The sequence below is a fragment of the Cucurbita moschata genome, unplaced genomic scaffold (genome assembly GCF_002738365.1).
Source record: "Cucurbita moschata cultivar Rifu unplaced genomic scaffold, Cmos_1.0 Cmo_Scf00041, whole genome shotgun sequence".
In the NCBI taxonomy this organism is placed as follows: Eukaryota; Viridiplantae; Streptophyta; class Magnoliopsida; order Cucurbitales; family Cucurbitaceae; genus Cucurbita; species Cucurbita moschata.
In genome coordinates, this window is record NW_019268557.1 from 1,468,501 (window position 1) to 1,495,382 (window position 26,882).

A 26,882-nucleotide genomic window follows, 5' to 3' on the forward strand; every position below is an offset into this window, starting at 1 on the left:
ATCGAATGTTCAATATTCGTTAATATTCACAACCTTTAAATAGGATACAAGATACCAACTAATACTTACACATCAAAAAATATATAAATTAACTAAATTTTGAAAATAAAATAAAATATACTACTAATCAAATCTAATATTTAAGATATATTTCTGGACTAATATATATATTTTTCAAATATTAGATAATTACGAATATCATATATTTTATAACTAATTCAAACTAGAAATAAGTTCCACCAAATTATGTTATTAAAATTTCTATAATAGTTTTTTATATATACATTTAAAAAATATATATATTCTATTGGATAAACAAAAACCATTGAAATGTTTTTATTAAAAAAAAAAAAATTGAAGTTCGAGGGTGAATGAGTCTTTTACTATCCAAACATTAAATTGACTTATTAAATACCATAAAGTATAACGAATCATTCAAATTGGTTTATTAATAAATTTGTAATTTGGAAATGAAAGCAGAAGGCATATGGAGTTACAAAGATGAATTCCAAGTGGGACACGATAATCAAAGTGAGGCTATAACATTACGGAAACGAACCTATTTTCAAGTCGGTCTAAGTGGGATAAACTCACAAATTATCATTCCAATAGTTGATGGTTCGATCTCCACTCTCACAATGGTTACCTACACAGAAACAATCTCGATGGTTTTAGATTACGACTTCAGAGCAAAATGGTAGATCACCTCTCTACACGAGCAGTACTAAATTTGGATAGTATCAATAGTGTTAATGAAGATCTTACCTTCTATCTTTCACCAAAACAAAAGGCAACATTCTGCTCAACTCCCGGTTTGAGATAGAATTGGAAAACCAGTTCCAACAACTATTTCCACCCGACAGAGGGTGAATGTAGGTGGAGACTAGACCGCTTGGTTCGATGACGCATTGGTCAAAGGAAAGGGGAGGTTCTGATGCCGGAGACCTGCAACGTTTCACCTTTCATAGAACCGAGAACACTAACTTTATCATTCTGTTTCCGTTCTTTCCTCTCTAAACTTCTTATAGATATCACCCTTATAGAATTCCCAAGTTCGAAGCACCAAAATGAAAGAAACAACACAACCCAACACGGTTGCAGCAGTGATTATCAGAAAAGCTAATCTATAACAATGGACGCCCTTGCAGGCCAAGTCCCTACCAGCAACAGTTACAAGACCAGAGGCAGCCATTTGCTTTCTAGCCTCTTGGTCGTATAAAAAGCCAGCTACTTTCACATTGAAAATGTATGAGCCAACTGGGCTAGCAATGCCGCTTATGCTATACAAAGTTGCATAGTATTTCAACCCAAATAATTCAGAAACAATGGCAAAAATCAATGGCCATTGTGCTCCAAAGCAAAATCCAATGATCACTGAAGAAAAATAAAGGGAAGTTGGGACTCCAAAGGCAATTAGAAGATGACCAACGCAAGAGAAAAGAAGCACAAGAGTGAAGAACAGAGGGCGAGAGAAGCTATATTTGGTCCATAAGAATTCAGAAGCATAACCTGAAAATGCTCGACCGAGAAAGCCCCATATACTCACGAGGGAAGTGAAAGTAGAAATGCTATGAGCTGAGTAGCCAAGGGAGCTGCCTATCTGACCCAAGTTGTCCATTGCAGTCAAAGCCCCACCAGCCCCACAGATTGTAGCAACAAACAGTATCAACATATCTACACTGAAAATTGCTTGTAAAATGGTGTAATCGTCTCCTCTTTCCGGCGGTTTGAACACATTTTTGAAGCAAGAACTTGGTGGTCTAGAGGATGATAATTCAACGGGAGATGGGTCTAGTGGAAGCACAGAAATTACATCCATATCTTGTGATTTCCTCTTCCTCATGAGGAATTCTTCTCTTATAACAACGACAAGGGGAAGAAAAAGAAGCACTAGGAGGATAAATGCACAACCCAAATACTGAATTCTAGTAAAAATGAGCTCGTTTTGAATAATGATCAAGATCATGAGGAAGCCAGCAAGAACAAGGGAAGTGTAGAGCATATAATAGAAATTCTTTAGATCACTGGATTTGGATATTCGGTTCACTTCCACTACTCTAACAACCCGAAGAAGCAAGAAAGAAACAGCAGTAGGCAGCCAAGCAATGAGCAAGATAAAATCCTTAGAATCATCTCCATAAAAAGCATGGTAAATCTGAGTCAAAATTGCCCCACTCAACCCAACAAATCCTTTCAATAAACCCAATACATTACCTCGATTCTGGGGGAAATTCTTCACTGAAGGGATCAAAGCCCCTGTATTAGCAAATGTCTGAGAATTCGCACCTAGGCATATATACAAACACATAGCGGGCAGTTTGGGTTTGGGGATTCGGTGAGTGACAGAAAGCCAAATCATGAAATAGCCAAAGAAATTCATTACCCCACCAATTAAGAGGACGACCCAAGGCGGTGTAATTTCATTGATGAGGCCCGAGAAGACTCCAACGTTGGCACCCAGATCCTTGAAGAAGCCGATGAGGTTGAGCGTGGTCTGATCGTAATCCAAGGAGGATTTGATGTCGGCGGAGTAGAGTGCAAACATGTATGTGGCGCCGGAAACGGACATGATCAATAAAGAAGCGAAGACGGTGAACCATCGGCCCAATAGAACTTGCCAGACGAAATTCCTCATTGGGACAGAACTTCGTAAAGTCCTGATGCTGAATCTTACGCCTCCCATAGCTGCAGCGCAATGAATCCAAACTTAATAGAGAGATGGAAGAGCTGATGGGTGATGGCGAAGCGCAATTAAGGAAGATATTTTGCAAAATTGCAGCTGTGTTCACATTGATAGAAATTGAAAAGAGCAACGGAAGGGAATGACAAGCCGATATTCTCAGCTCCTCCCTTTCATACGCCGGCCAAATATCGCCGTCGTCAACGTCAGGTACATCCTCAGGCCAAAATTCCTCACCGGATTCTTTGCAGGACGCAATTTGTGTTTGTTCTGCGATCTTACAGAAACAATGAGAGGATTTGCGACGACCATATTGCCAGATCTTTGGAGATTATTAATTTTTTATTTTTTATTTTTTTTAATATTTCAGCAATTACTGATTGTAAAATTAAAAGTATACATATATTTTAAAATTTTAAAATTTATGACTAAATAAACACAAATATCGACTAATTTTCTCGAGTTTATCTTTAATCTCTACGCAGCTTTTCAAAATTTTATTATTTCAAAATTGTAATGAAATGGTTAAAAGTAAAAATGGATCAAATTAATAAAGAAATTGTTTGTACTAATTTCATTGGATTCCCCGCAAGAGAAGGGAAGAGAGCCGTAAGCAAAATTATTAAATCTTAAATTATTGTAATTATTAGCTAAAAAGTTTGGATATTAGTTAAAACCTAAGAAAAAAATTGTATGATCTACCCATCACGTGCTTGTTATTTAAAAGTTTTTTTTTTTTTTTTGGGTTATATTATATTTTTAAAGATAATTATAAATTTAATATTTAGATATATTTTTAATTTTCCTATGAATTTCATTAATTTTTAAAATTCTAAAATTATGTCTAATAATGAGATAACAGAGCTAAAAATATGTATATAAATATGTGATGTCTTTATATTTATTTATTTAAATAAATAAAGAAATATTTACTGAAACACGCAACTGGTAAAGGCATTACGGATTTATGTGATGCAATCTGAGCTTTGCATTATTGAAGAAAAAAAGAAAAAAAAGAAATGTTATTATTACCCAAGCAATTCCGAATGTGGCAAATGGGGCCCACTGCATTATTCAGAAAAATGGAGAAAAATAAAGTCTTGAATTTAGAAAATTATCGAACTGGACAAAGAAGGAGAAGACTGAAAATTCACGTACAGACAGGAGCAGAATAACACAAATTACAACCTGGCCTTGATTTTCATCTTCAATGAAATCACCGTAGGTCCCAGGTAAAGATGATGATCAAATTGTGAAAAGATCAACGGTCACAAATAAGACACGACCCAAACCCGTCCGATTAAAAACAATTAACAAAACCAAATACACCAAATTAAACATGGCCGCCGCTGCCGTGAGTGGTGGTTGTTGCTTAGTAGTCGGTGCTTGGGAGTTGCTCGTGGGAGTTGGAGATGAAGATGAACTCGTAGATGAGCCCAGCAAGACCACCTCCGATCAGAGGTCCAGCCCAGTAGACCCAGTGGTTGTCCCATGACCAGCTCACCACGGATGGTCCAAATGCCACCGCTGGGTTCATCGAGGCTCCGGTGAATGCTCCACCGGCTAAGATGTTAGCTCCGACGATGAAACCGATTGCGATGGGTGCAATTGTTCCCAAACTGCCCTTCTTGGGATCCACTGCCGTCGCGTACACTGTGTACACCAATCCGAATGTCATCACGATCTCGAAAACGAAGGCGTTTAGTTCACCGACTCCAGCTGATAGAGCGAAGCTTCCGGTGGGCTGCCATGCACACAAACATAACCCCCAACATCAATTATTTACCAGTAAACGGGATTTTCTTCCATATAACGGAAATAACGACATCTCACCCGAATAATTAACTCACATTTTTGTTAAATTTGATAATTTTTTTAAAATATTTTTTCGCAGTAAAATTGACATATTTTCACGCGTGTTAAAATTTTATATTAAATCCTTATAATTATAATTAATTTTTTTATATACAAAAATTGTCAGCTGCATTGTGTTAACTTCCTGTGATTATATTTTAGTTTAATTATTTAATGTTAAAAACTTTAGGTGACTCACCAAGCCAGTAACGAACTTAAGGAGCAAGCAGGCAACGACGGATCCGAGGAGCTGGGCAATCCAGTAGATGATGCCACGTAGGAGGGTGATGTTACCGCCGACGAAGGCGCCGAAGGTAACAGCGGGGTTGACGTGGCCGCCAGAGATGTTAGCGCCGACGGAGACGGCGACAAACAGGGCAAAGGCATGAGCGATGGAGGCGGAGATGAGGCCGGCGGGAGTGGCGGCGCCGCCGTCAGTAAGCTTACTGAAGGCTATGCCGGAACCTTGGCCGGCAAAAACAAAAATCAAGGTGGAAATGAACTCAGCCAACCCAGCCTTCAAAGCATCCGGACTGGTAGCCTCATCGGGCCTTCCAACGGCGATGTTACGGATCGGCATGGCTGTAATTGGAGAGCTCTAAAATGAATTATTTCACTCACTCTAAGATTAGTACTCCATATTCACGTCCATTTCTTGGCCTTATAATGAGAACGTTCGGGGGCAGGCCTAACCGGCTGTAACAGGTTGCCGGTAATAATTGGGAATTTTTGAGATGAAAAATTAATTAATAGTTGAACGTGATTGGTGGACATGGCCAGGCTGTTAAATATAAGGGGAAATATTTATTGGTTGCCGCTGTTATCCGAAGACCGCCCAGATCCAGCGAAGCAATTCGGTGCTAGACTGTCGTGATTTTGACACGTGTCCTTTTGTTGATAAGGACACGTAACGTGCAAATGATGTGGATTTCGTCTGCTTTCGTTTGTTCTCTGGAGACATCGAATCCACTTCCCACGTTCAATTATTTCTCCATTTTCCTTCTTTTTTTTTTTTTTTGCTATTATTAATCCAAATAAATAAAATATATATATATATATATATATATAATCTCAAAAATTGAATTTCAAGAAAAAAAAAATCTTGTTTTGGAAGGCTATCAATTAATTAACTAATTAATTGTAAATCATAAAAACTCGTTTCAAATAACTAATATCTTAGAATTACTTTTTCTTATTTACTTATTTTGTTTTAGAGTCTAAATCAAAACAAATTTAATATTTATAAATATCATTATTATGACACCTTATTTAATCAAAATTTGAAAATATTCATTATAAATATACTTTTTAAGGTAACTCTATTAATTTTGAGTACTGACATTTTAAACTCTCTATTTATTACCATTTATGCTAAATTTTTACTGTTTTGTTTCTAATTATTAATATTAATAATTATACTCGTTTTAAAATATAAGTATGAAGTGATTTGATTAATTGTGAATTAGTATAATATAATAAGTGGTTTAGGTACCATATTAAATCACAAAGTCTACCATTAAATTTGTTTAAATAATTTAAATTTTTATTAGTGAATAGTTATCTAACTTATCTTAATGGAATCTTTGGATAATTTAAGACGGGATGATATTTAATAATATCAAATACCAATTTTTTTAAATTAGTTCTTTGAAAGGGATCGATCCCCCAACGGAGCTAAATAGGAAATTACAAAAATGAAAATTAAGAGGAAAATGAAAATTAATTTCTCATAATTATTCGAATAGGACAAATTTTAAAGCTTATATTAAAAATAAAGTCGTATTAATGTTATAGCCTATGCGCCTAATTTGAAAATAAAATAAATTTATTAATGCGAAAGCAATAGGACAAACTAACGTCCAAAATAACCAGAAAAATATCTTTAAAAAACCCAAAAATATTATTATATATTAGAATATTCCCTTGGATGTTCTTTGCCCTCTCTCTATTTTATATTTATTTATTTTTTGTTTTTCTTTTTGTTTAGTAACAAAACATTGTAAACGATCCCACCGCAGGCGATAAGTATCAACTTCATTAAACTTCAATTATATATCATTTTCTGTTCTAAAAAATGATAAATCATTTTCGACTAATCATATAATAATTTTCTTTCGATGTCACATTGGTGCGACCAGTCTTTTTTTTATTTATAAATATTAAAATTTATCATTTTTATATATATATTTTTAGACGTTCTTAATTTTAACTGCGTTAAAAATATTCGTATCATAATTGATTAAGTTGATAATATGAAGTTTAGAGGTCGTAATTTCATTAACAAGTTAATGGTAATCCATAGATTATATATAAACTTAGACGATAAAATTTATCTTTTATGTAACAAATTAAACACTTTTAGATTCTAAACATACAAATTAATTATAAATCTGGTCCACTTGAAATTTTAGGTTGGGTGGATTAATAATCTAATTAACTCGAATATAGTTCACAACTTGACCTAATTCACTTAATCCAATATTTTTATTTTCAGATTGGGTTGCGTTAGGTTGTCAAGTTATTTTACTTAATTATTTTAAAAATTGACTAATATTATAAAAATTAAATATCAAATATTAAGGTGTCATGACACATTAATTACATAAAATTCAACGAAAATTAACTATATTTGACATCCGCTAAATTATCGGATAAGGATAGCTATAAAAATCGTGACGTGAGGGACGAAAACTTGAAATTTGAATTTTGAGCATGAAGGACGTGAAATTTTAACTTGCGTGTAACTTTGGAACAATTAAATATAATTATTTATTTTAAAAACTATATAAATATATATTCTAACCATTAATACAATGCTCATATCGGCACAAAATTCCTTAATTTTAAAGTTGTTTTATCTGCCCACTTATCTTTATTAAGAATAATTTATTTCTAAAAATAAAGCAAACAAGGTTATAATAATTAATTATGGAATATACGTTCGTAATTCGTTAATATTATTTTTTTATGATTTGATTAGTAATATATTTTATTTTATTTATAATATTTAATTAGTTTATATTTTCTTTATTTATAGGTATTAGTTGGTAGTTTGTATTTTATTTAAACGTTATGAATATCTATGAGAATACACATTTTCGATTCCAATTTTATTTTTGATGATTAACGTAGAATTTGGATTGTATGGTTTGATTTGAGCCACGTAATGAAAGTCCTTTTTTTTTTTGGTGTTATTTAAATGAGTGATATGGTAAAGCTTCAAAGTGGAAAGAGATAAGATCCCATAAATGGGTACGGCGTGTAATGATATTATCTTGAAAGTGACATTTATTATTATTATTATTATTATAGTTTGCTTTATGGCTGAGGGGAAAGGGCGTAGAGAATTCTAGAAAATGTTAATATTCAAATTAAAATGTGAGGCAAATGTTGTAAGTTTTAAGTGCTTTAAAATATATTTAGCTTCGTAAAATTTAAAATCTTGAATAAATATTATTTGTTTTTATTATTAAAATTTTAAATTAAATTAAGGACGTTAGTATTTTAATTTGCATATAGTGAAGTGGTATGATAAAAACGCATACTTTACCAATTTTGGGTAATTTCCAGGTCGGTCACCCCTAACCTAATAAGAATCATTGTCTTTGTGACTAAATAGGGGCCAATTTGCTTACTTTTCGAGCGATAGTTTCACGATCCAAACTAGCAATTTGCTGAGCGTACGAAAATCCAAACTTGTCCAACCTATGTAGGAGGATTCAATATCTAGAATTTTATAGGGGTACAGTTTCCATGATAGATTTTGAAAAGAAAATATGAGTAGTTAGGTCGATAGAGGTGGTGATATATAACCTTTACATCGAATTTTGAAATGCTAGATTGCAAGTTTCAAAACCAAACGATGGTTGTTTTTCCTTAACTTATCGAACTAGTATATGTTTGTTCCACCCTTGACGACTTTTAGTAAACAATATCTCACTTAGTCGATGTGGATTGAAAGAAAGCTGAAGAGAGACAGATCTCTCCGCATATCAATACAAACTAACTAAATTTCAAAGAATTTGAAAGGATTGAGAATTCTCGAACATTTCAATAGAAAATTTTAGTTGTTTTACATATACATATACATATATATATATAATATCGAAAATATAAAAATGAAAAAAAGGCCGGATAAAAAGAGCAATTGATAATGTCAATATGAAGGAAGGGAACCAAACATGTTAAAGCCAGGCTGGCGTTTGCTATTGGCTCTCTCTTGTTTGTTGTTGTTACTTGAAAATGGAAATTAGAGGGATCGTCTTGCGAATCTTTGTCGTTTTACATTTTATTTTTCACCTTCTTTTTTTTTTTTCTAATATATTTATATGGGTTTAATTCAATGTTTTATTGACCGAAGATTACCTAAATGAAATGTTTATTAACGATATTCAATTTTGATGTAAAAGAGTTTTTGAAGCTTGTTGGCTCTATCCACTCATTGAAGCTATTACACTCCTAAATGGTATAGCTAAAAGAGTAGGGATATATTTATTTCTCGGATGAGGCAGGTTCGCTGTTCTCTATAAATCAATCGGGACAAAATCCAAGCTTTTATTGACAAAGTTCGAGTTTATTAACGCCATAACTTGTTAGTGGCTTATTTTCTAGTCCAAAGATCGGGAAGTTGGTTTTCGTGGTCTAACAGGAAAAAAAAACAAAACATTTTCAGATATTTGGATTAGAGTCATCCTTAACGGGCGAATATATTAGGGTCGAAAGACATATCATCCCTTCATATCGTTGCTTATAATATCTCTATATATATAACATTAAAAAATAATTATTATTATTTTCATTATAACCTTAAAAACATTTTTTTAAAAGTGGTATGATATTATATTTAAAAAAAATATTAAGTCAGCTAAATTAATGAGACCGAGATTGATTTTTGAATTGCTTGACCATATTTTGAATGGAAGAAAACTATTGGTAAAAATGAGTGGTGGGTGGCAATGAAAGCGAGAGGCAATACAATGGTCGGTTATATCACTTTTTCTTTGTCTCATTTCACCCTTAATTCTCATTCACATAATTTATTTCAGTAGACCGACAGATATTTATTATACTTATGACTTAAGAGTGCAGTATTTATTTATTTTATGTCAAAAGAAGAGGGGCATTTACGAAAATTCCCTTCCAATTTTATTTGTCGCGCCGAAATTGGAGAGTTAAGCCAGGCCCTAAGCTTGTGGGTGCGACGCATGGTCGGCGCTTGGACGGCCCGGTGGGCCACTGAAAAGGACGCTCCAACTTGGAAAAATAGATTTTTCATTTATTTAAATTTTGAATTTATGTTGACACTATATGGGCCGGGGGCCCACCTTTATGATATTGAACCGATAATATATACGTTAGGTGATTGGCTGAGACATTTACGCGGGAGAGCGAGGAGGAAGCGTCGCTTTTAAATATTCATCTCGTGCAGTTGTTTGGACCGTTTAGCCGATGTGGGACAAGCCGAGTGCAGTAATATTTGACACATACAGCCGGCCGGCCGTCTTTTTGTTGGGTCGCCACCGGCCAGTAGACCAGAAGTTCTCCGACCACGTAACTTCTAGATTTTTTTTTAAAATTATTTATTTCAAATAAAAGACATTTGAATTTTATGAATTTATATATAGTTTAATAACATTTATGAATTATACAAATTTATTATTTAAATTTTTAGATAATTTGGTCCGTACATACAAGATTGAAATCTTATAATTTCATTAGACATCAAATTTAATTTTATATGTAACAGATATTAAATTGAGAGTTTTTAGACTACAAAATTTGAATTTGTAAAGTCTCAAATATAATATCTACTACGGGTGTACGTTTAACCAGACAATCCGACCAAACTCGAATTATAGAGGTTGAGTTGGGTTGGATTTGATTAATATTTCTAATTGAACTAATTTTCTGAACCAATAAATTCAGGTTGGATTTCAAATTTGGAGATTGGGTTCAAATATAGTTCTTTTTCCCTTAGGTCAATATTTAGAAAACAACAGAAAAATTGAAGCAAAGTGGGCTAACCGTGGAAAACTAATCTTGCTAGAGAACACATTTTAAATAAATGTCTTATATTTTAAATTATGACATTTATTAATGTAAGGTGCATTATAGAAAATATTAGTTTTTTTTTTTTTGTTTTTTCCGAAAAATAAAAAAATTGAATTATGAAATATATTCGAATTATTTAGGTCACAATGGATTAATCTAATTAAGAAAAGTGTGCTAATTGCGATGATGACGTAATTAAATCGCGTGATTATTTTTGGACTGAGTTGCAAGGCAATGGAGACGCTTAGGCGGCCCAATAGAAAACTGCTGAAATGGGCTTCGGCCTACAAATCCGTTAAACTGGACTCAGGCCCATTAATCAAACTACTGCTATTTCTTATTTGCTGGGTTGGATGATTAAATCGAGGCAGATGGGGAATAATTAAAATCACGTTATTTTTTAACATTTATAAAAATAAAAATAATTAATTTATAAAATAATTCCTTTTAAATTTGTGTCTAATTTACTAATCTTCATATCTATATTTAATAAAATTGATTTATTAAATATAAAATATAAATTTTTAGTAGGCATAAAATTAAAACGTCTAAAAGGTAAAACCCTCCAAATCCTCCCTCCTTTTCTAAAACCTCCATCCTTTTCTTTGTTCTCCCCCTGCAGCCGCACGCCGTCGCCCCATCTCGCCCTCCTATACCTCTGCTGCAGACGCACGCCGGCACGCCACTCTCGTAGCCGTAAGACTGCTTCCGTGTTCTTCTGCAGCTTCTCGTGGTAAGCTCCACACTCAGTCTTCCACGCCTCTCCATGGTGAAGGCTTACCTCCGATACGAGCCTGCGGCGGCTTTCGGAGTGATTGTCTCCATTGATTCCAATATTACATACGATAGTTCCGGAAAGCATCTCATAGCTCCAGCTCTTGAAAAGATTGGAGTCTGGAATGTTCGTCAAGGTGTCTGCACCAAGAATTTAACACCTACTCAGGGCTCTCGTGGTCCTTCTCTTGCTGTTACGTCCGTCGCCTCGGCTCCATCTTTTCTGGTAAGTCGTTTTTCTAATGGAGAAATTTATTTTAGAGTTCCAGGGTTTGAGATTGCTACTACTGAATATGGAGTCAAGGATGATGTCAATACCCTGAATTGTTATAGTTCAAATGATTTCAGAAAACTGTTGATATATAAGTTCTTCCCGCTACCGTGACGGCGGAGATTTCTTCAGTCGAAAGTTTCATCGTCAGTTATAGTGAAAATGTCTTCAAGAAAATAATTAATTAATTCTATTAGATTTCATCCTCATCATTATTCGAGTTTCTGTATGCACGAATATTTGGAAGCACGGATTGCTTTGTCGATTTAAAAAATTGAAAACACACGTAGGACCTGAAATTCGTTTACTGTTATGCATATTCTCGCTATGCAGGTTAAAATTAGTAAGAACTGGCTGGAGGTTTCGTGCCGTTTATAAACAAATTAGCATTTGCCGCTGCCTGAATTTATATAATGGGAAATTGAATTACCATTCAATATTATTATTATTTGTTATTATTACAGATCGCGAGTGGATATGCTGATGGTAGTATAAGAATTTGGGATGCTGACAAAGGAACCTGTGAGACTACTTTACATGGACATAAAGGGGCCGTTACCGTCCTTAGGTACAACAAGCTTGGTTCTATGCTTGCATCTGGAAGCAAAGATAACGATATTATACTGTGGGATGCTGTTGGTGAGACAGGCCTCTTTCGCCTCCGTGGCCATCGTGATCAGGTTCACAATTATTGCATTTTGATCTCCGTAGGGTCAAGTCTTTCACTGCTTCCCCTTTTCCATCCAGTGGAGTTTTCTCCTAACAAAATGGAAAATATTGTAAACCTTTCATTTGATTTGGTGCCCACATTATTAAAAAAATTTAAGGTGCCATACAACTCATCCAAAAACATTTGTTTAAATTTCTAAACGACTCAACTCAAGATACTTGGCCTCTTCCTTTCACTCAATTCAGGTCCGATTTAGTTGATTTAGATTCTTGTCTCCATAGAACTCAAGGGCACAGTTGTACAACTTCTAGAACATATCTTGTTCAAGTTGGGTTATGTCTAATGTAGTTGATTAGTGTATGTAAACTACATAGTTGCCCTGTCGAAGGATTCCCTCCTTCCCCCTTTTTAAGGCCCAATCCAGTTGATAGCTTCCTTCTTGCATGTGTAAATCATATAGGAGGCCTGTCATTTTCATAGCTATTTTTTTGTCCATTAATGCCTTCTCCTTATTCTTTATGCAGGTAACTGATCTAATATTTCTAGATTCAAGTAAAAAACTCGTCAGTTCTTCCAAAGACAAGTTTTTAAGGGTGTGGAATCTTGAAACACAGCACTGTATGCAAATAGTTGGTGGGCATCATAGTGAAATTTGGTCAATGGACATTGATCCAGATGAGCGGTTTTTAGTTACTGGATCTGCTGATCAGGAACTTCGTTTTTTCACAACTAAACATGATTTGGTGGCTGGTAAGTCTGTCGATGAATCTAATGCAAATGGTACCGAGAAGGATAGAGATCAATCCACTCAAAGTAAATGGGAAGTTCTAAAACTGTTTGGTGAAGTTATGCGACAAAGTAAGGATAGAGTTGCTACTGTGAGATTTAACAAGTCTGGAAATTTGTTGGCCTGTCAAGTGGCAGGAAAGACTGTTGAGTTATTCAATGTTTTGGACGAAACTGAAGCCAAGCATAAAGCAAAACGTCGTATTAAGCGGAAGAAAGAAAAGAAAGCTGGAAAGGGAGAATTGGATGTAATTGAAAATGGTGAGACAAATCATGCTACTGGAGAAGAAGTCAGTGGCTCCATTATTACAGTTGCTGACGTATTTAAGCTACTCCACACAATTCGGGCTAGCAAGAAAATTTGTTCCATTTCTTTCTGTCCATCAATTCCAAAAAATTCGCTGTCCACATTAGCATTATCTTTGAACAATAATTTATTAGAGTTTTATTCAGTTGAAAGCAGCGCAGTTACGAAATTACATTCTATTGAACTCCTGGGGCACCGTTCGGATGTCAGAAGTGTAGCGCTTAGTTCCGATAATTCTCTTTTGATGTCCACTAGTCACAATGCTGTAAAAATTTGGAATCCAAGTACTGGTTCTTGTCTTCGTACTATTGATTCTGGATACGGGCTTTGTGGTTTAATAATTCCTCAAAACAAGTATGCACTTGTTGGAAACAAAAGTGGGGCTATAGAAATTTTGGACATTGCAAGTGGCAGTTGCATCGAAGTTGTAGAAGCTCATGGTGGCGCAATACGGTCAATAGTGGGTTTACCAAATGAAAATGGATTTGTCACTGCTAGCGCTGACCACGACATTAAGTTTTGGGAGTATCATATTGAGAAAAAATCGGACCAAGTATGTTCTCGTTCTTTCTTCATCTCTCATGGTCTCCATATTTTCCCTTTTTGACTTTAAGAAACTTCTTATAATTAGGATTATTATTTTATTTTATTTTGTGATAAAATGAAAACTTGTATTATTCAAATAAGATGGGTCTTGTCCCCGAAGTAGTGTAGTGCTCAATTACAACTCTGAGATGTCACCTTCTAGATAGCTTGTAGTTGATGAAGAATCCAATTTTTGCTCGGCATGCTTTTGCATTTTATATTGATTTAATAACTTTTCAATTCGGAACCATGTCTCTGCCTGAATCTTTAGATTTCGGATTCCAGAGTAGATGCTTTTGAATGGAATATTCATGAAATAGTTTTTTCGCAGATATTTTAATTTTCTTTAAGAATTCATTTTAGCTTTATATTTGGGTTTAGTAGAACTTCGACATTTGGTTTAATTATTTGTGTGGATGAACTATTTGAAGCATTTAGGAAGTTGCATATTTGCATTTATAAATCTGATGTCTTTTCACAATTTTCTCGTAATTTGTTTCTACTGTATGTATAGATTCAATTTAATTGTGGTTTTTAGTCTTCATTATTAGAATCTGGGCTTTTTCAAGCGTTGTGATGGTCCAATGTTGTAATCTGATTTACAGGAGCCTAAAACCCTTTCTATAACGTTTGTGAGGAGTATGAAGATGAATGATGATGTTCTTGTGGCTGCTGTTAGTCCTGATGCCAAATATATTGCTGCAGCACTGTTGGATTCCACAGTGAAGGTGCAGTTTTCCTTGTCATATTAAAATTTTACATTCTTTATTTTTGCTATTATGGTTGATTACGAGCATATAAAAATCTCTAGTTTCATAACAAGCTACTGTTGTGCGTTTGTATCAGCTTCTTGAGTATTGCTTTTGATAGAGTTTGAGTTCAAGTGGAATGAAGTGACTCTTAATTTTCTTCTCCCTAGCCTTTGTTCACTTTTTAGTAATACAAATCAAGTCGTCCCTTGTCATGTGGCATTGTTAATGACATTGTACCACTTATTTTTAAGTAATCTGGACTTTCCTAACAAGGCTTTCCTTGACCGAGCTGGGATACTGTGGTAAGATACCTAAGGAGCTCAACCTATTAGAGCTTGATGTCAAACATCTCACTTTCCAAATTTTTTGAGTATTTCGATTTGTATTAAGAGACAAGTCATAATTCTTATAGCCTCACTTTCACTGAAACGGTCTTCATTTTTTTTAATAGTATTTCTCTCACACTCTTATAAAATAATACCAAACGTATTTCTATATTATTGCTTCAAGTCTGTTGATAATGTTTTTTGAATGCTTGCATTCTTTTGATTCTAGGTCTTCTTTATGGATACCTTCAAAGTTTTCCGTACTTTATATGGTCACAAGCTACCTGTTCTATGCATGGATGTCTCGTCAGATGGAGATTTGTTAGTGACTGGCTCTGCAGACAAAAATTTGAAGATTTGGGGTTTGGACTTTGGTGATTGTCACAAGTCTATTTTTGCTCATTCTGATAGGTGATGCATTCAGTATAAGATGTCTTTATATTTGAAAATGCTGCTGAACGATTACTGATTGCAATTTTCCTGTTTCAGTGTCATGGCTGTTCAGTTTGTGAAGAAAACTCACTATGTGTTCAGTGTTGGAAAGGACCGTCTTGTAAAGTATTGGGATGCTGACAAATTTGAGTTACTTTTAACGCTTGAGGGGCATCATGCTGATGTTTGGTGTCTTGCTATCAGCAACCGTGGTGATTTCATAGTCACAGGATCTCATGATCGATCCATACGTCGTTGGGATCGAACTGAAGAACCATTTTTCATAGAGGTGCAGTCATTTGTTTCTTCCAAAGTATCAAATGACATTATATTGATGAACAATATTCCATTAATGTTGTTCAATATAATCTTATAATAACCAGAATGGACAAATTCTCAATACGGTAGATTCTTCTTTACATTTCAGGAAGAGAAAGAAAAACGGCTGGAAGAAATGTTTGAGTCCGACCTTGACAATGCATTTGAGAACAGGTTTGTTCCCAGTGAAGAAGTTCCAGAGGAGGGTGCAGTTGCTTTGGCTGGGAAAAAGACTCAAGAAACTATTTCGGCTACAGACTTAATTATAGATGCTCTGGACATGGCAGAGGCAGAAAGCAAGCGTATGGCTGAAAATGAGGTCTGTGAACTTTTAACAAGTTTCATCATTTTTACTTTATTCAAGTTTATGATTTAATGTTTTGTGTTTAGGAGGAGAAGAGAAATGGGAAAGCTGTTCATTTTGAGCCAAATGCTATGATGCTTGGCCTCTCACCATCTGATTACGTTCTCCGTGCCCTTTCAAATGTTCGCACAAATGATTTAGAGCAGACATTATTGGTACGATATGAATCAAGTGCTCAGTTTCATTCACACAAATTTCTAGGCTTCGCAGATCAATGCTAGTTCTTGTTGATAGAACTGCATTGCCATTTGACTTGAAATATCGTGTGTTACCTCATCTTATAAATATGCGGGTGATTTATATTCGTACACAAACCTATAATTTATGCAAAACTCTTATGCTTATGCTCTATTGGGACGATATGAATCAAGTGTCTCAGTTTCATCACGCAAATTTCTAGGCTTGGCAGATAAATGCTAGTTCTTGTTGATAGAACTGCATTGCCATTTTGCTTGAATGTCCCGTGTTATCTCATCTTATAAATACATGAGTGATTTATATTCGTAAGCCTATAAGTTATGTCAAACTCTTATGCTTATGCTCTTGCTAAGCTTGACTGAGTATTTGTAGTACACATTTTTTTGCTTATTTCTTTGGGTTTCTTTTGCATGTTGAATGGTTTTCTAGAATGGGCCAGAGATTTTCTTGGTGCCTGTATTTATTGTTCGTCTTTGAGAGGTTGCAATTTCTAGTTTCAATCTCGAATTTGGGTATTCAATACTGAAAGCAGGATTGCCATTTCGTTTCTCTGCAGGCTTTACCATTCTCTGATTCTCTGAAGCTTCTATCTTACTTGAAAGATTGGACTTCCAAACCCGACAAGGTAGTCCTAGACTCCTAGCTACAGTTAGACTAGTCTCATATGTATTGATGATCTGGTTTCTTACAAACAATAGCTTACTGTTATGTTAGTGAGACCTTATAGCACATTCTTATTGTACTTATTGCATTTATCTTGTTGCTTCATTTGATTGGAATTTAATATTGTTGGTTGAAGTTTATGGACTTTATTTATCATAAAAATGAGTTTTTTTTTAAAGAATGTCTTCATAATTCTTTTTAAAGGCCCCTTGTGTTTGTTTATGTGTTATCTGCAGGTTGAGCTCATTTGCAGGATATCTACAGTGTTGTTGCAGACACACCATAATCAGCTTGTTACTACCCCTGCTGCAAGACCTGCGTTGACTATTTTAAGAGACATTCTTTACGCTAGAATCAAGGTACTCCTGCGATTTTTATAATATTTTATACATGCCTTTTCCCTCTAATTTTCTCATTTTTATGGTCTCATCTGACATTTCCAGAGTAACGTTATGTAAATATTCTAGTATGGTTCTGCACTATCGATATTACTATTTTAGAGGCATCTTGTAAGGAAGAATCACTTTTTTGTTTCTTGATATGAGACCCAATTTTGAATCAGGAATGGACCATAAGTATTACTCCGAGGTCGGGGCTTCTTCATGACAACTATTATACTCACTTATGGCTAGTAATTTCTACCATTCCTTCCGAAAGAAAAATTTAGAAGAGTGAACACTAGAAGAGTGAAAGGAGAAATTTTTTTACTAAAATGGGCTAATCGTGAGAGGAGAATAAATCACGAAAGAAAGTTTAGAAGAGTGAACACTAGAAGAGGACTCGAAACGCTCATGATCCCCAAGTTTCTGTAGTATTTAATTACCATACAATTTAGCATATTTTTGCACGATATTGTTGAATTAGAAAAATATGCGCTTCGTTGACAAGATGAATGTCTAATGTCATAGGAATGCAAAGACACCATTGGTTTCAACTTAGCAGCGATGGATCATCTCAAGGTCTGTGTTTCAGTTTCATATCCTTCTGCAATTGTTTGCCATGATTAGGCATTTTGAATAATTTATTTCTTTTGTTCATTTCAGCAATTAATGGCCATGAGATCTGACGCACTATTTCAAGACGCTAAATTGAAGCTGCAAGAAATTCGTTCCCAAAATTCAAAGCGTTTGGAGATGAGGACAGATATAAGACAAGGAAAGAGAAATAAAAAGAACAAGTAAATCCACTGTCCCACTTGCTTGGGTATAAGTTGGCTCCTACCTGTTACTTCGGCACTTTGTGTAGAGTGGGTGCAGTTCTGCAGGAAGATACGGAAGATTGTAAGATGATCGCTTACCAAGATCGACGGACAGCAGCATTGTAGATGTGAATTCTGCAAGGAGGCTGAAATGGCCGTACGCATACCCATAATCAGCACAAAGTAGGCATTGAGGAGAGTTTGTAAGATATCCTTCACAATTTTGATCTTACTATTATAAGAGCAAGAAATTCTCTGCATTTTTGTTATAATGTTATTATGTTTACCTAGAAATGCAGTTTAAGTTACATGTAGGTGAGTTAATTGTGGACTTTTATTTCTACTTTCATTTATTGAGGAAATATTGGAAGTGCTTACATAGCTCTTTTATACTTGGACAATTTGCTAGCGAACGACCAAAATTCTCGCAATTAGGGGTGCACATATTGGTCGGTGGGAGTCGATTTCAGATAGCCCTAGACTCGTTTTTTTTTTATTTAGAGGAACTGCTAAAGCAAAGTTTCTGTTGCAACACTGATTTTCCGTGCAGGTTTTGGGTGGTTCTCACCGCCACAACTCTATGTTATGGCGTTACAAGCCACTGTTGGCTTCCAGGTTTGTTACCACTTTAAGCTATTTCATTCGACTTCGAAGACTTTATTTAAGCTAAGCTATTTTAAAAGTAGTGTAAAAGAGTAATGTAATTTCAACCGTATCGGCAAAGTTTGAATATTATTATTTAATTTACTACTTTGTTTGACAACATTGAATAATCGATAAACCTATTTATTAAAAAAGTATAGATTCTTTCCCGAGTTAAATGGTTTTAAGAAAATGATTTATCCAAATCATTTGAAATTACTTTTAACAATGCATATTCATAGCCATTGGAAGAGATTGAAATGTGTTTCATTATTTTTTAAAAATCAATTTTGAGATGAAAATGTTGAAATTACGTGTGAATCTCACCTGATTTCTATCGTTTTTGTCATTTTGAAGTGAAATTTTACTTGATGTGAATAAATAAGATTTATATAATGAAGGAAGCTTATTGAACTTTCATCCCCTTTATTCACCAAATGTAGAATGCACACACATTTAGATATATGACTTAGCAAGTCATATAATATTTCAAAAACAGTTATTCTAGAGATGTTCCTTATTGACGAAAGACAAACAGTTTAGTAATACAAGTGGAACGAAAGCAATCAAGACCTTATAACACAAATCTTTGCAAAAATATCAGTTAACACCAAGATTGTAAATCTCAATCTCGAAGGTGTTGGCGTTAGTCGGTGCTTAATAGCGATGTATAAGTTCCTTATACGCATCCTGATGCTTTGAGTAGTACTCCACTTCGGCCTGCAATGGCAATTGTTTTACAGATTATAATTTGTGACGAGAGAGAACCCTTTCTTGAGACCTATTTGGATCCACGTTCTAAATGCTTAAAAAGTGTTTTTAAGTGAAAGAAAATGTATTTTAAACACTTAACCAATTCAACCGGCCATTGGACTGTTATCCGTTCACTGAAATTTATTCTTATTTAACCACGTGAATAATTACCTCACCGATCTATCTACAACAGTTCAGTTACGAAGAAACTAAGTGTCGATAACAAAACAACTACGTAATTACTGCCTAAGGACACTTCGGCTTAACTTCGCCGACAAATTAAACATCCTAAACATTTCTTGCATTCGAGTGAAGGAGAAGAACAGTGAAGTTAAACTATGGTCAAGCAAGGGCATGGAAGCATATAGGATAAAATATTTGGTTATGATCATATTGAAGGCCTACAACACGCAGAACTGATCACAAGAATCATAACAATACCATGAGATAAGCGGAAAGTGAAATTGCATACATACCTTGCGAATTGCTTTTATGGCAACCACCAACTTTTCGCCTATAAAATCTGTCAAGATATTGTTCTTTTCCAGAGCTTCCAAAGATTCAGAAAGCGACTGGGGCAACCTTTGGAGCTTTGAACTCAGGCTATCAGGATTTGTATCTGTTTACCATAGGATCCAGGTTGTTATTAGAGTACAACATGAACTTCCAACAATAACACTTTAGACAATTTATTAAAAACAGGGCACTTACCAACTGGTTCAGGCAACTGAAGATTGTTCCGAAGGCCATCTATTCCAGCAGAAACGATAGCGGCTACACCCAAGTGCGGATTTGCACAACCATCAAACGCTTTGATCTCGAAGTTACTCACCAAACCATCCGAAATCCCAGGTGGACAAGCAGTTCTAAGTGGAGATTCTCTGTTTTCTTTTCCCCAACATTGATAGGCGCCACTCCATGTATTGGGTTGTATACGATCATAACTACAAGGCAAACAGGTTGCCACATTACCTCAAATGAGAAGCAACGATTATGTTATTTGATAATTTGATTCATTAGAATCCTGACATGTGATATCCCACGTCGGTTGGGAAGAATAACGAAACATTCTTTACAAGGGTGATAAGTTCTTTCTCCCTAGAGACACGTTTTAAAAACTTTGAGGGGAAACTCGAAAGGGAAAGCCCAAAGAGGACAATATTTGCTAGCGGTGGGCTTGGACCGTTACAAATGGTATCAAAGTCAGACACCAGGCGATGTGCTAGTGAGGAGGCTGAGCCACAAAGGGGGGTGGACATGAGACGGTGTGTCAAGAAGGAGGTTGGCCCCAAAAGGGGGGGTGAATTGGGGGGTCCCACATCGATTGGAGAAGGGAGCGAGTGCCAGCAAGGATGCTGGGCCCGAAGGAAGTGGATTGTGATATCCCACATCGGTTTGAGAGAAGAACGAAACAATCTTTATAAAGGTGTGGAAACCTCTCCGCGTTTTAAAGATCCTGAAAGGAAGCTTGAAAGGGAAAACCCAAAGAAAACAATATTCCCTGGTACATGCTTTTTAAAAATCTTGAAGGGAAGCCCGAAAATGAAAGTCCAAAAAGAACAATATCTTGCTAGCGGTGGGGTTGGGCCGTTACAAGATATCAGTTCTCTACCCGAGACTATGCATGATTGGGAGAGAAGGGGACAGATACTTTGAAAAAAAAAATGTAAATAATCAACCGGCCAATAAATTGCACACCCAAGAACAGGGTATTCACCTGTTCGGAACTGGAGCTGTAAATGCCAAAATTGCTGAAATATGATGCAAAACCCCTGCCATGAACTTTTCCCCAACAGCTGAAATTCCATGTTCAGAAGAACCATCAGACGCCATGAAAACATTTTCACCATTCTGCCACAAGCTGACATGCACATGGGAGCCAGAACCAATGTCATCCAGTGCGTACCTAATCAATGACAAGAAGTCATGGTATTGCCTCCCAAACATTAGCATAAACTGGTTGAACCAGTACAAAATTGTTGGTCTCATTCTAGTCAACTGCTAATTTACTTAATTCAATCCTAAAACATACTTGGGCATAAATGTTGCCAACAGTCCATGCTTCCTGGCAGTAGCCCTAATCACTTCACGCGTGTAAACTAAGTTGTCAGCAGCATTGAGACAAACAGTATGCCCCAAAGCAAACTCAAATTGACCTTTCCCAGCTTCTGCATGCACCTACAAGATTATCATTAATTTTTCCTTTAATGATGTTGCTAATCCAGAAATGTAATTGCTAGAATGGGACTTTTTTTTCATACCTGTTCCACAGTAATATTCAACGAGTTCAAGGCAGCAACTACGTCGTGAAGAAAAGGAGAGGCAGCATCATACGACGATGTCGAACAATACGGTGCTGAATCAAATGGCACCCAATCTTCTTTTCCATCTCTACAAAAGTCAATCAAATAGAGAAATGGCAATTGGCAAATAGCAAAATTCAAAAAGTTAAGGCCATATAGAATTGTATATCCCTACCCAACTGCCTTTTTCAATAGAAAAAACTCGGTTTCGAAGCCTGCGTTCATTACCTGGACATAACACACTTAACAGAGTAAATATTTTCTAGATCATCAATTCAAACGTCTTGAACAATCTTTCGTACCAGGTCGAATTCGTCTTTCAGAATTCTACAGACCCTACGCAAGGCTTCCCTCGGACAGTATTCCCAGGCTTCACCGGGTCTAAGATACATGTCACCCAAAACCATCTCCTCCTGCTTGTTCCTGTTGAAGAAATCAATGGAAAAGGTTGAACCATAAGTGATATCAATTAAAAAGCGTATTGGTTGTGTTCTTGATCTTTACATATTATCAGATAAACATGCTATGAACTAGACTCTAATCAGTAGCTTAGCAGCCACACATGTAGTCAGTATGCCCAAAAGGTTAGTATATATATAGGTAGAAGAATTGAAAGCTAAAATCGTGACACAAAAAAAACGATAACGAAAACATTCAGCAAGCTTCATACCAAGGAACTGTCCATTTGGTTGATAAATCTGGCAGCAGTCTGATCTCACCCACACCAGTAAGATTACTCCCATCAGCTGGACAATCAGCATAAGAGCACATTGCCATAGCGGCACAAGCTAAACCAACCCCATTCTTTGTAACGACATCATTGAACCGCTTAAAGGGAACAGCCTGAAGTGATTAGAACATCATTAACTTCTGTGTTCCCCAAAAAGGAAATAACACGCACGCACACATATATGGAAAGAGATCTCACACGGCATCTCCGTTGTCCTGAAGCATCAACCCAAATAATTCGAACAAGCTTGGCATCTTCTTGCACGACGTTGGTCTTCATCAAAGGAATAGAAAATGTTGAATTATTTGGTATGGAACTCACTGTAATCAGGTTAATCTTGTACAATTTCATGGCATTTTGTGAAAACATATCATTCACAGCTTCAACAGCCTCAGAAATTGAGAGATCACCATCAATACAAGCATCCTGTAGAACAGATAAGACGACGTCCCTTGATTTCTTTGCACCTACAAAACAAGGAAAATCCGTTCGAAATGTGAACTAATAATAAGTGCAGAGAATGGAAGTATTCAGCAGCCATTTGAGATACCTTTAATACATATTCATATTGTACGCACCTAAATAGAAGGTTTCAGGAAAGGCAGATCCATCCGTGCTGAACATCACCTGCAATTTGGTTGTCGAACTATTAGCCAAACAGCACGAACTCATGAACTCGAGCATACAAAAATGATAAATAAAAGGCATACCATAAACTATAGCTTCCATATTTATCCAAGAAAGTTGCTTTACATAAAACATGTTTCAGGAAACAGCTTATTAAAAATCTTAACAGTTAGCACAGCACTCCCTTCACCTTTTTAATTGGAGCAAGCTCTAACAGTTCTTTGAGTGCAGATATCATCCCATGAACACTAAGCTTGGGAATTGTCAATCCAAAGTCAAGGTAGACCTGAGAGATTAAAAGCATAAAATTAAGAAGAAAAGCTACTGCTTAATCAAGATTAAAGACATAATGGATTGAATGATGAATATTTTAACCTGAGGATAAACAGAAGCGAGAAATGACGCTTCCTTTGAGAACGGGTAGGATGCATGTAACAAAACTAAGCAACACTTGGAAAATCTCTTATCCTCCAGAACAGATCGAAGATGGAGGGGATTGGCCAGCTGCAAATCTAGATCTTTGTCTCCTAATCTATAGGTACAAAATCACGAACATAATTATAAGCAACGTACGACTGAAAATAAAGTACTATTTATCATGTATTTTCCCAATGTTCGTATAGCCAGTGCTTAGTGGCTTCCATTGAGCTACTCAAGACGCGTATGAGTTCACGATTTCAAGGCTAAAAGTAATAACTTGAGTCTTTTACAGCAGCAATGGGTTTAGAGGAAAAGCAAGAATTCTTTGGATCAGCACTATTCAGTTTACTATTTGGGCCTTTGGGTATATGGTATGAAAGGAACAAGCAAGTTTTTCTTGGGATTAAAGCTTCGTGTGGCTTCTTGACACGATCTTACCGAAACTTTTTAAATTTATTCAATCAAGACCTTTGCGTTGCTTCGTAGCAAGTTTGATATCTCGTGCTTCTCTTAGTATCTGTTTAAAATTTTGGTTTCAAAGTAACTTTTCAAATATCAATGAAGAGTTTATGCTTCTTCTCAAAAATAAACAGAGATATGGATCAAAACAAACAAACCCAAAACAGCCTAAAGCCCTTAGGAAAGAGCAATCTCCAGTAATATCATAGCTTATAAGCTTTCCGTTTAAGTCATAGCACAATGAAGATCAAACAAATGCTGGTAATTTATCTTACCCAGTATGTATCTGCATAGGCAGGTTGAACTGTTGAGCAACTTCCAAACTACGTACGAAAATATAGTCGATGAGGCTTTTGTTCGCTATTCGAACAGGTTTCCCACCTGGATTCATACATTCATTAGTATATTATTCACAGAAATAGAGAATTCAAACAAAACCTTCTTTAAATTTTATTAACCTTGTAAAACGTCAACGAGACCATCCTCGGCATCTTTCCTCGAGACATTCACATTGATTCGTAGACCACTACGATACGCGGCTATACTTTTCAGTCCATATATGTCATGAGCCAATGTACTACAGCTTATAAGAAATACACAAGAGAGGAGAGCATTGTACACCAATAGTAACATATAAAATCATAAAACAAACAAAGGATATGATTTCAACTTCTGAATAAATGCTTCTGTGAATGCATCCAGTGTCCATGAAGATCCACCTTGAAACTCCTATTTAAAAGCATAAATCAATAAGGGAAAAATAAAGTTCAAAGCATATTCAAAACGAGAAATCAGATAAACCTCACTTCATCAAGAATATTCTCTGCTAAACGTTCGATTCTCAATATTCTACCAACAATGGGAACAAATTTTTTGTGCCAATCTATGTTATGCTTTTTGTCCAACTCGAACCCATCATCAATGAGTATCGCAGATATTCTTGCAGCTTTGAAACATGTTGAACAAATTGAATCTAGTCCCGAGGATTTGCGGTAATCCTCGACCCCAAGCAAGGATGGTTTACAATCATAAAGTTCAATGATATCCCTCAAACTCCTCTGCATTATACAAATCACGAAACGATCAGAAATAAAGATCTCAATCAATGATTTAACACGACTCTCCACGGTGGGAGAGCATAAGTATCAATAGAGATAGTATTATTTGATTATAAACCCATAATCATTCGTGGACGTGGGACTATTATCATCCTCCTTTTACTTCATAAGCAATTGTTAGGAATCACGACTCTCCACAATGGTATGATATTGTCCACTTTGAGCATAAGCTCTCATGGCTTTGCTTTGGGCTTCCCCAAAAGGCCTCATACCAATGGAGATAGTATTCCTCACTTATAAACCCATGATCTTCCACTAAATTAACCAAACCAATGTGAGACACTCCCAATCCCAATAATCCTCAACAACAATAACATAAAACAAATCCCAATCCCAATAATCCTCAACAGCAATAACATAAAACAAATCGGTCCGTGTTACAATCAGGCTCGAATCTCAGTTCAGTGAAGCGGCAAAGGAAGAACGTGGCAGTAAAAAAAACAAAGCTGAGGCGGTGGATAACAGATACCTTGAAGGAGACGGAATGAGGAGCAAAAGCCGATGCGTCGCCGTGAGCTTCGGAGAAACATCTGATGAAAGGGACAGTGGAATCGGCGGCTACCAGATTGTGGGCGTGAGCGTCAACCAGCACAGCTTCATCGACTGCTTTCTTCAGAACAGTGAAATCCATCATTCCCGGAGTCAGAGCTCTTCACCGTCGGTCAACGACTTAACGTTTGCCGACGAACTCTTTTCTATCTACAAAATCCCGAAGTAAATCACCAGTCAATGCCTCCAACCGCGAACGGTGGAGTCATTAATGGATCTTGTCGTTCATTGCCGGGTTGAATCTTGTCGTTGAAATTCATAGAATATTAACCGATGAAATTCTCGTACATATTAAAAGAAAAAAAAATTTTCTTTAGAATCTATAATTTAATCAAACGGTCGCAATTTTAAATAACTAAAAAAATATGTCCAATTTAATGTCTAAAAAGATAACGTTATTTTGTACGCTAAAATATTACACAAACATCTGTTTCTTTTTCAAAACAAATTAAGAAAATTGCTGCCAAAATTACTAATGAGACAAATTATTTTCTAAAAAGCAGGTGATTTTTTTTATGGATAAAAAATTAATCCTAATAAAATAATATAAAAACGTTTTTTTAGTGTTAATTTAACTATTTATTACGTTTTAGTCATCATATCCAGTTGAACACGTGAAATATGTTGTCTTTTTGTTCTCTTTCCTCTTTAAAAAGAAAAGGAATCTTTCCGATTTTTTAGGGTAAGGAAATTGGGAGAATTTATGAGCATTAAATATAAATGACTAAAAATAAACAAAATAATAATAATTGCATAAGAATGGCACGTTATTCTATAATTAAAAAAACAGACTTGGAATGCACGTGAACTAAATATATGTAAAGCATTGATTACAATCTAATAATTTATTTAAGTTGGGTTGAATTAAATGAAAAGTTTATGCAGTAATATATACATATATTTATTTTAATTTTATTTAATTCTATATAATATTTCAAAATAATATTAAAATTGATATGCAAAATCTTGATTTAATATTTAAAAATAAATAAAAAGATGACACTTTATTATTATTATTAAAAATTGATTAAACTACTTGGGTTATTCAATTA

At 35.4% G+C, this 26,882-nt stretch overlaps 4 protein-coding genes across 4 annotated transcripts; 1 reads left to right on the forward strand and 3 right to left on the reverse strand.

Moving 5' to 3' along the window:
* Positions 1-424: 424 nt before the first annotated feature.
* LOC111433047 (protein NUCLEAR FUSION DEFECTIVE 4-like) lies at positions 425-3,015 on the reverse strand. Its single transcript, XM_023069948.1, has 2 exons — positions 766-3,015; positions 425-646 (listed from the first exon to the last, which is right to left on the reverse strand). Exon 1 carries the CDS (start codon positions 2,681-2,683, stop codon positions 989-991), a length of 1,695 nt encoding a protein of 564 aa, XP_022925716.1. The 5' UTR covers positions 2,684-3,015; the 3' UTR covers positions 425-646; positions 766-988.
* A 714-nt stretch (positions 3,016-3,729) lies between these two features.
* LOC111433053 (aquaporin TIP1-1) lies at positions 3,730-5,180 on the reverse strand. Its single transcript, XM_023069956.1, has 2 exons — positions 4,734-5,180; positions 3,730-4,424 (listed from the first exon to the last, which is right to left on the reverse strand). The coding sequence occupies exons 1-2, from the start codon at positions 5,112-5,114 to the stop codon at positions 4,053-4,055; spliced, it is 753 nt and encodes a 250-aa protein (XP_022925724.1). The 5' UTR covers positions 5,115-5,180; the 3' UTR covers positions 3,730-4,052.
* Positions 5,181-11,135: 5,955 nt separating this feature from the next.
* On the forward strand, positions 11,136-18,613 carry LOC111433045 (WD repeat-containing protein 3-like). Its single transcript, XM_023069945.1, has 12 exons — positions 11,136-11,585; positions 12,095-12,310; positions 12,825-13,946; positions 14,584-14,706; positions 15,286-15,467; positions 15,546-15,777; positions 15,916-16,125; positions 16,197-16,325; positions 16,925-16,993; positions 17,268-17,390; positions 17,940-17,990; positions 18,075-18,613. Exons 1-12 carry the CDS (start codon positions 11,352-11,354, stop codon positions 18,210-18,212), a joined length of 2,829 nt encoding a protein of 942 aa, XP_022925713.1. The 5' UTR covers positions 11,136-11,351; the 3' UTR covers positions 18,213-18,613.
* A 656-nt stretch (positions 18,614-19,269) lies between these two features.
* Positions 19,270-26,172, reverse strand: LOC111433046 (protein fluG-like). Its single transcript, XM_023069947.1, has 18 exons — positions 25,751-26,172; positions 24,970-25,221; positions 24,825-24,892; positions 24,622-24,737; positions 24,439-24,544; positions 23,660-23,816; positions 23,475-23,570; positions 23,236-23,284; positions 22,856-23,124; positions 22,598-22,770; positions 22,230-22,350; positions 22,103-22,155; positions 21,886-22,015; positions 21,657-21,802; positions 21,342-21,530; positions 20,336-20,568; positions 20,101-20,243; positions 19,270-19,591 (listed from the first exon to the last, which is right to left on the reverse strand). Exons 1-18 carry the CDS (start codon positions 25,913-25,915, stop codon positions 19,529-19,531), a joined length of 2,529 nt encoding a protein of 842 aa, XP_022925715.1. The 5' UTR covers positions 25,916-26,172; the 3' UTR covers positions 19,270-19,528.
* Between the last annotated feature and the right edge of the window lie 710 nt (positions 26,173-26,882).

What these genes read in the sequence shown, in the direction of transcription:
- LOC111433053 (XM_023069956.1), bottom strand. Translation starts at nt 5,114, where the DNA reads ATGCCGATCCGTAACATCGCCGTTGGAAGGCCCGATGAGGCTACCAGT. An exon ending in TTAAGTTCGTTACTGGCTTG is followed by an intron (nt 4,425 to 4,733) that starts GTGAGTCACCTA and finishes TGTGCATGGCAG; the next exon opens with CCCACCGGAAGCTTCGCTCT.
- LOC111433046 (XM_023069947.1), bottom strand. Translation starts at nt 25,915, where the DNA reads ATGATGGATTTCACTGTTCTGAAGAAAGCAGTCGATGAAGCTGTGCTG. An exon ending in TGAATATTACTGTGGAACAG is followed by an intron (nt 21,803 to 21,885) that starts GTATGAAAAAAA and finishes ATAATCTTGTAG; the next exon opens with GTGCATGCAGAAGCTGGGAA. An exon ending in ACAGCTCCAGTTCCGAACAG is followed by an intron (nt 20,569 to 21,341) that starts GTGAATACCCTG and finishes TTTGCCTTGTAG; the next exon opens with TTATGATCGTATACAACCCA.
- LOC111433045 (XM_023069945.1), top strand. Translation starts at nt 11,352, where the DNA reads ATGGTGAAGGCTTACCTCCGATACGAGCCTGCGGCGGCTTTCGGAGTG. An exon ending in TCCGTGGCCATCGTGATCAG is followed by an intron (nt 12,311 to 12,824) that starts GTTCACAATTAT and finishes TTCTTTATGCAG; the next exon opens with GTAACTGATCTAATATTTCT. An exon ending in AGCGTATGGCTGAAAATGAG is followed by an intron (nt 16,126 to 16,196) that starts GTCTGTGAACTT and finishes TTTTGTGTTTAG; the next exon opens with GAGGAGAAGAGAAATGGGAA.
- LOC111433047 (XM_023069948.1), bottom strand. Translation starts at nt 2,683, where the DNA reads ATGGGAGGCGTAAGATTCAGCATCAGGACTTTACGAAGTTCTGTCCCA.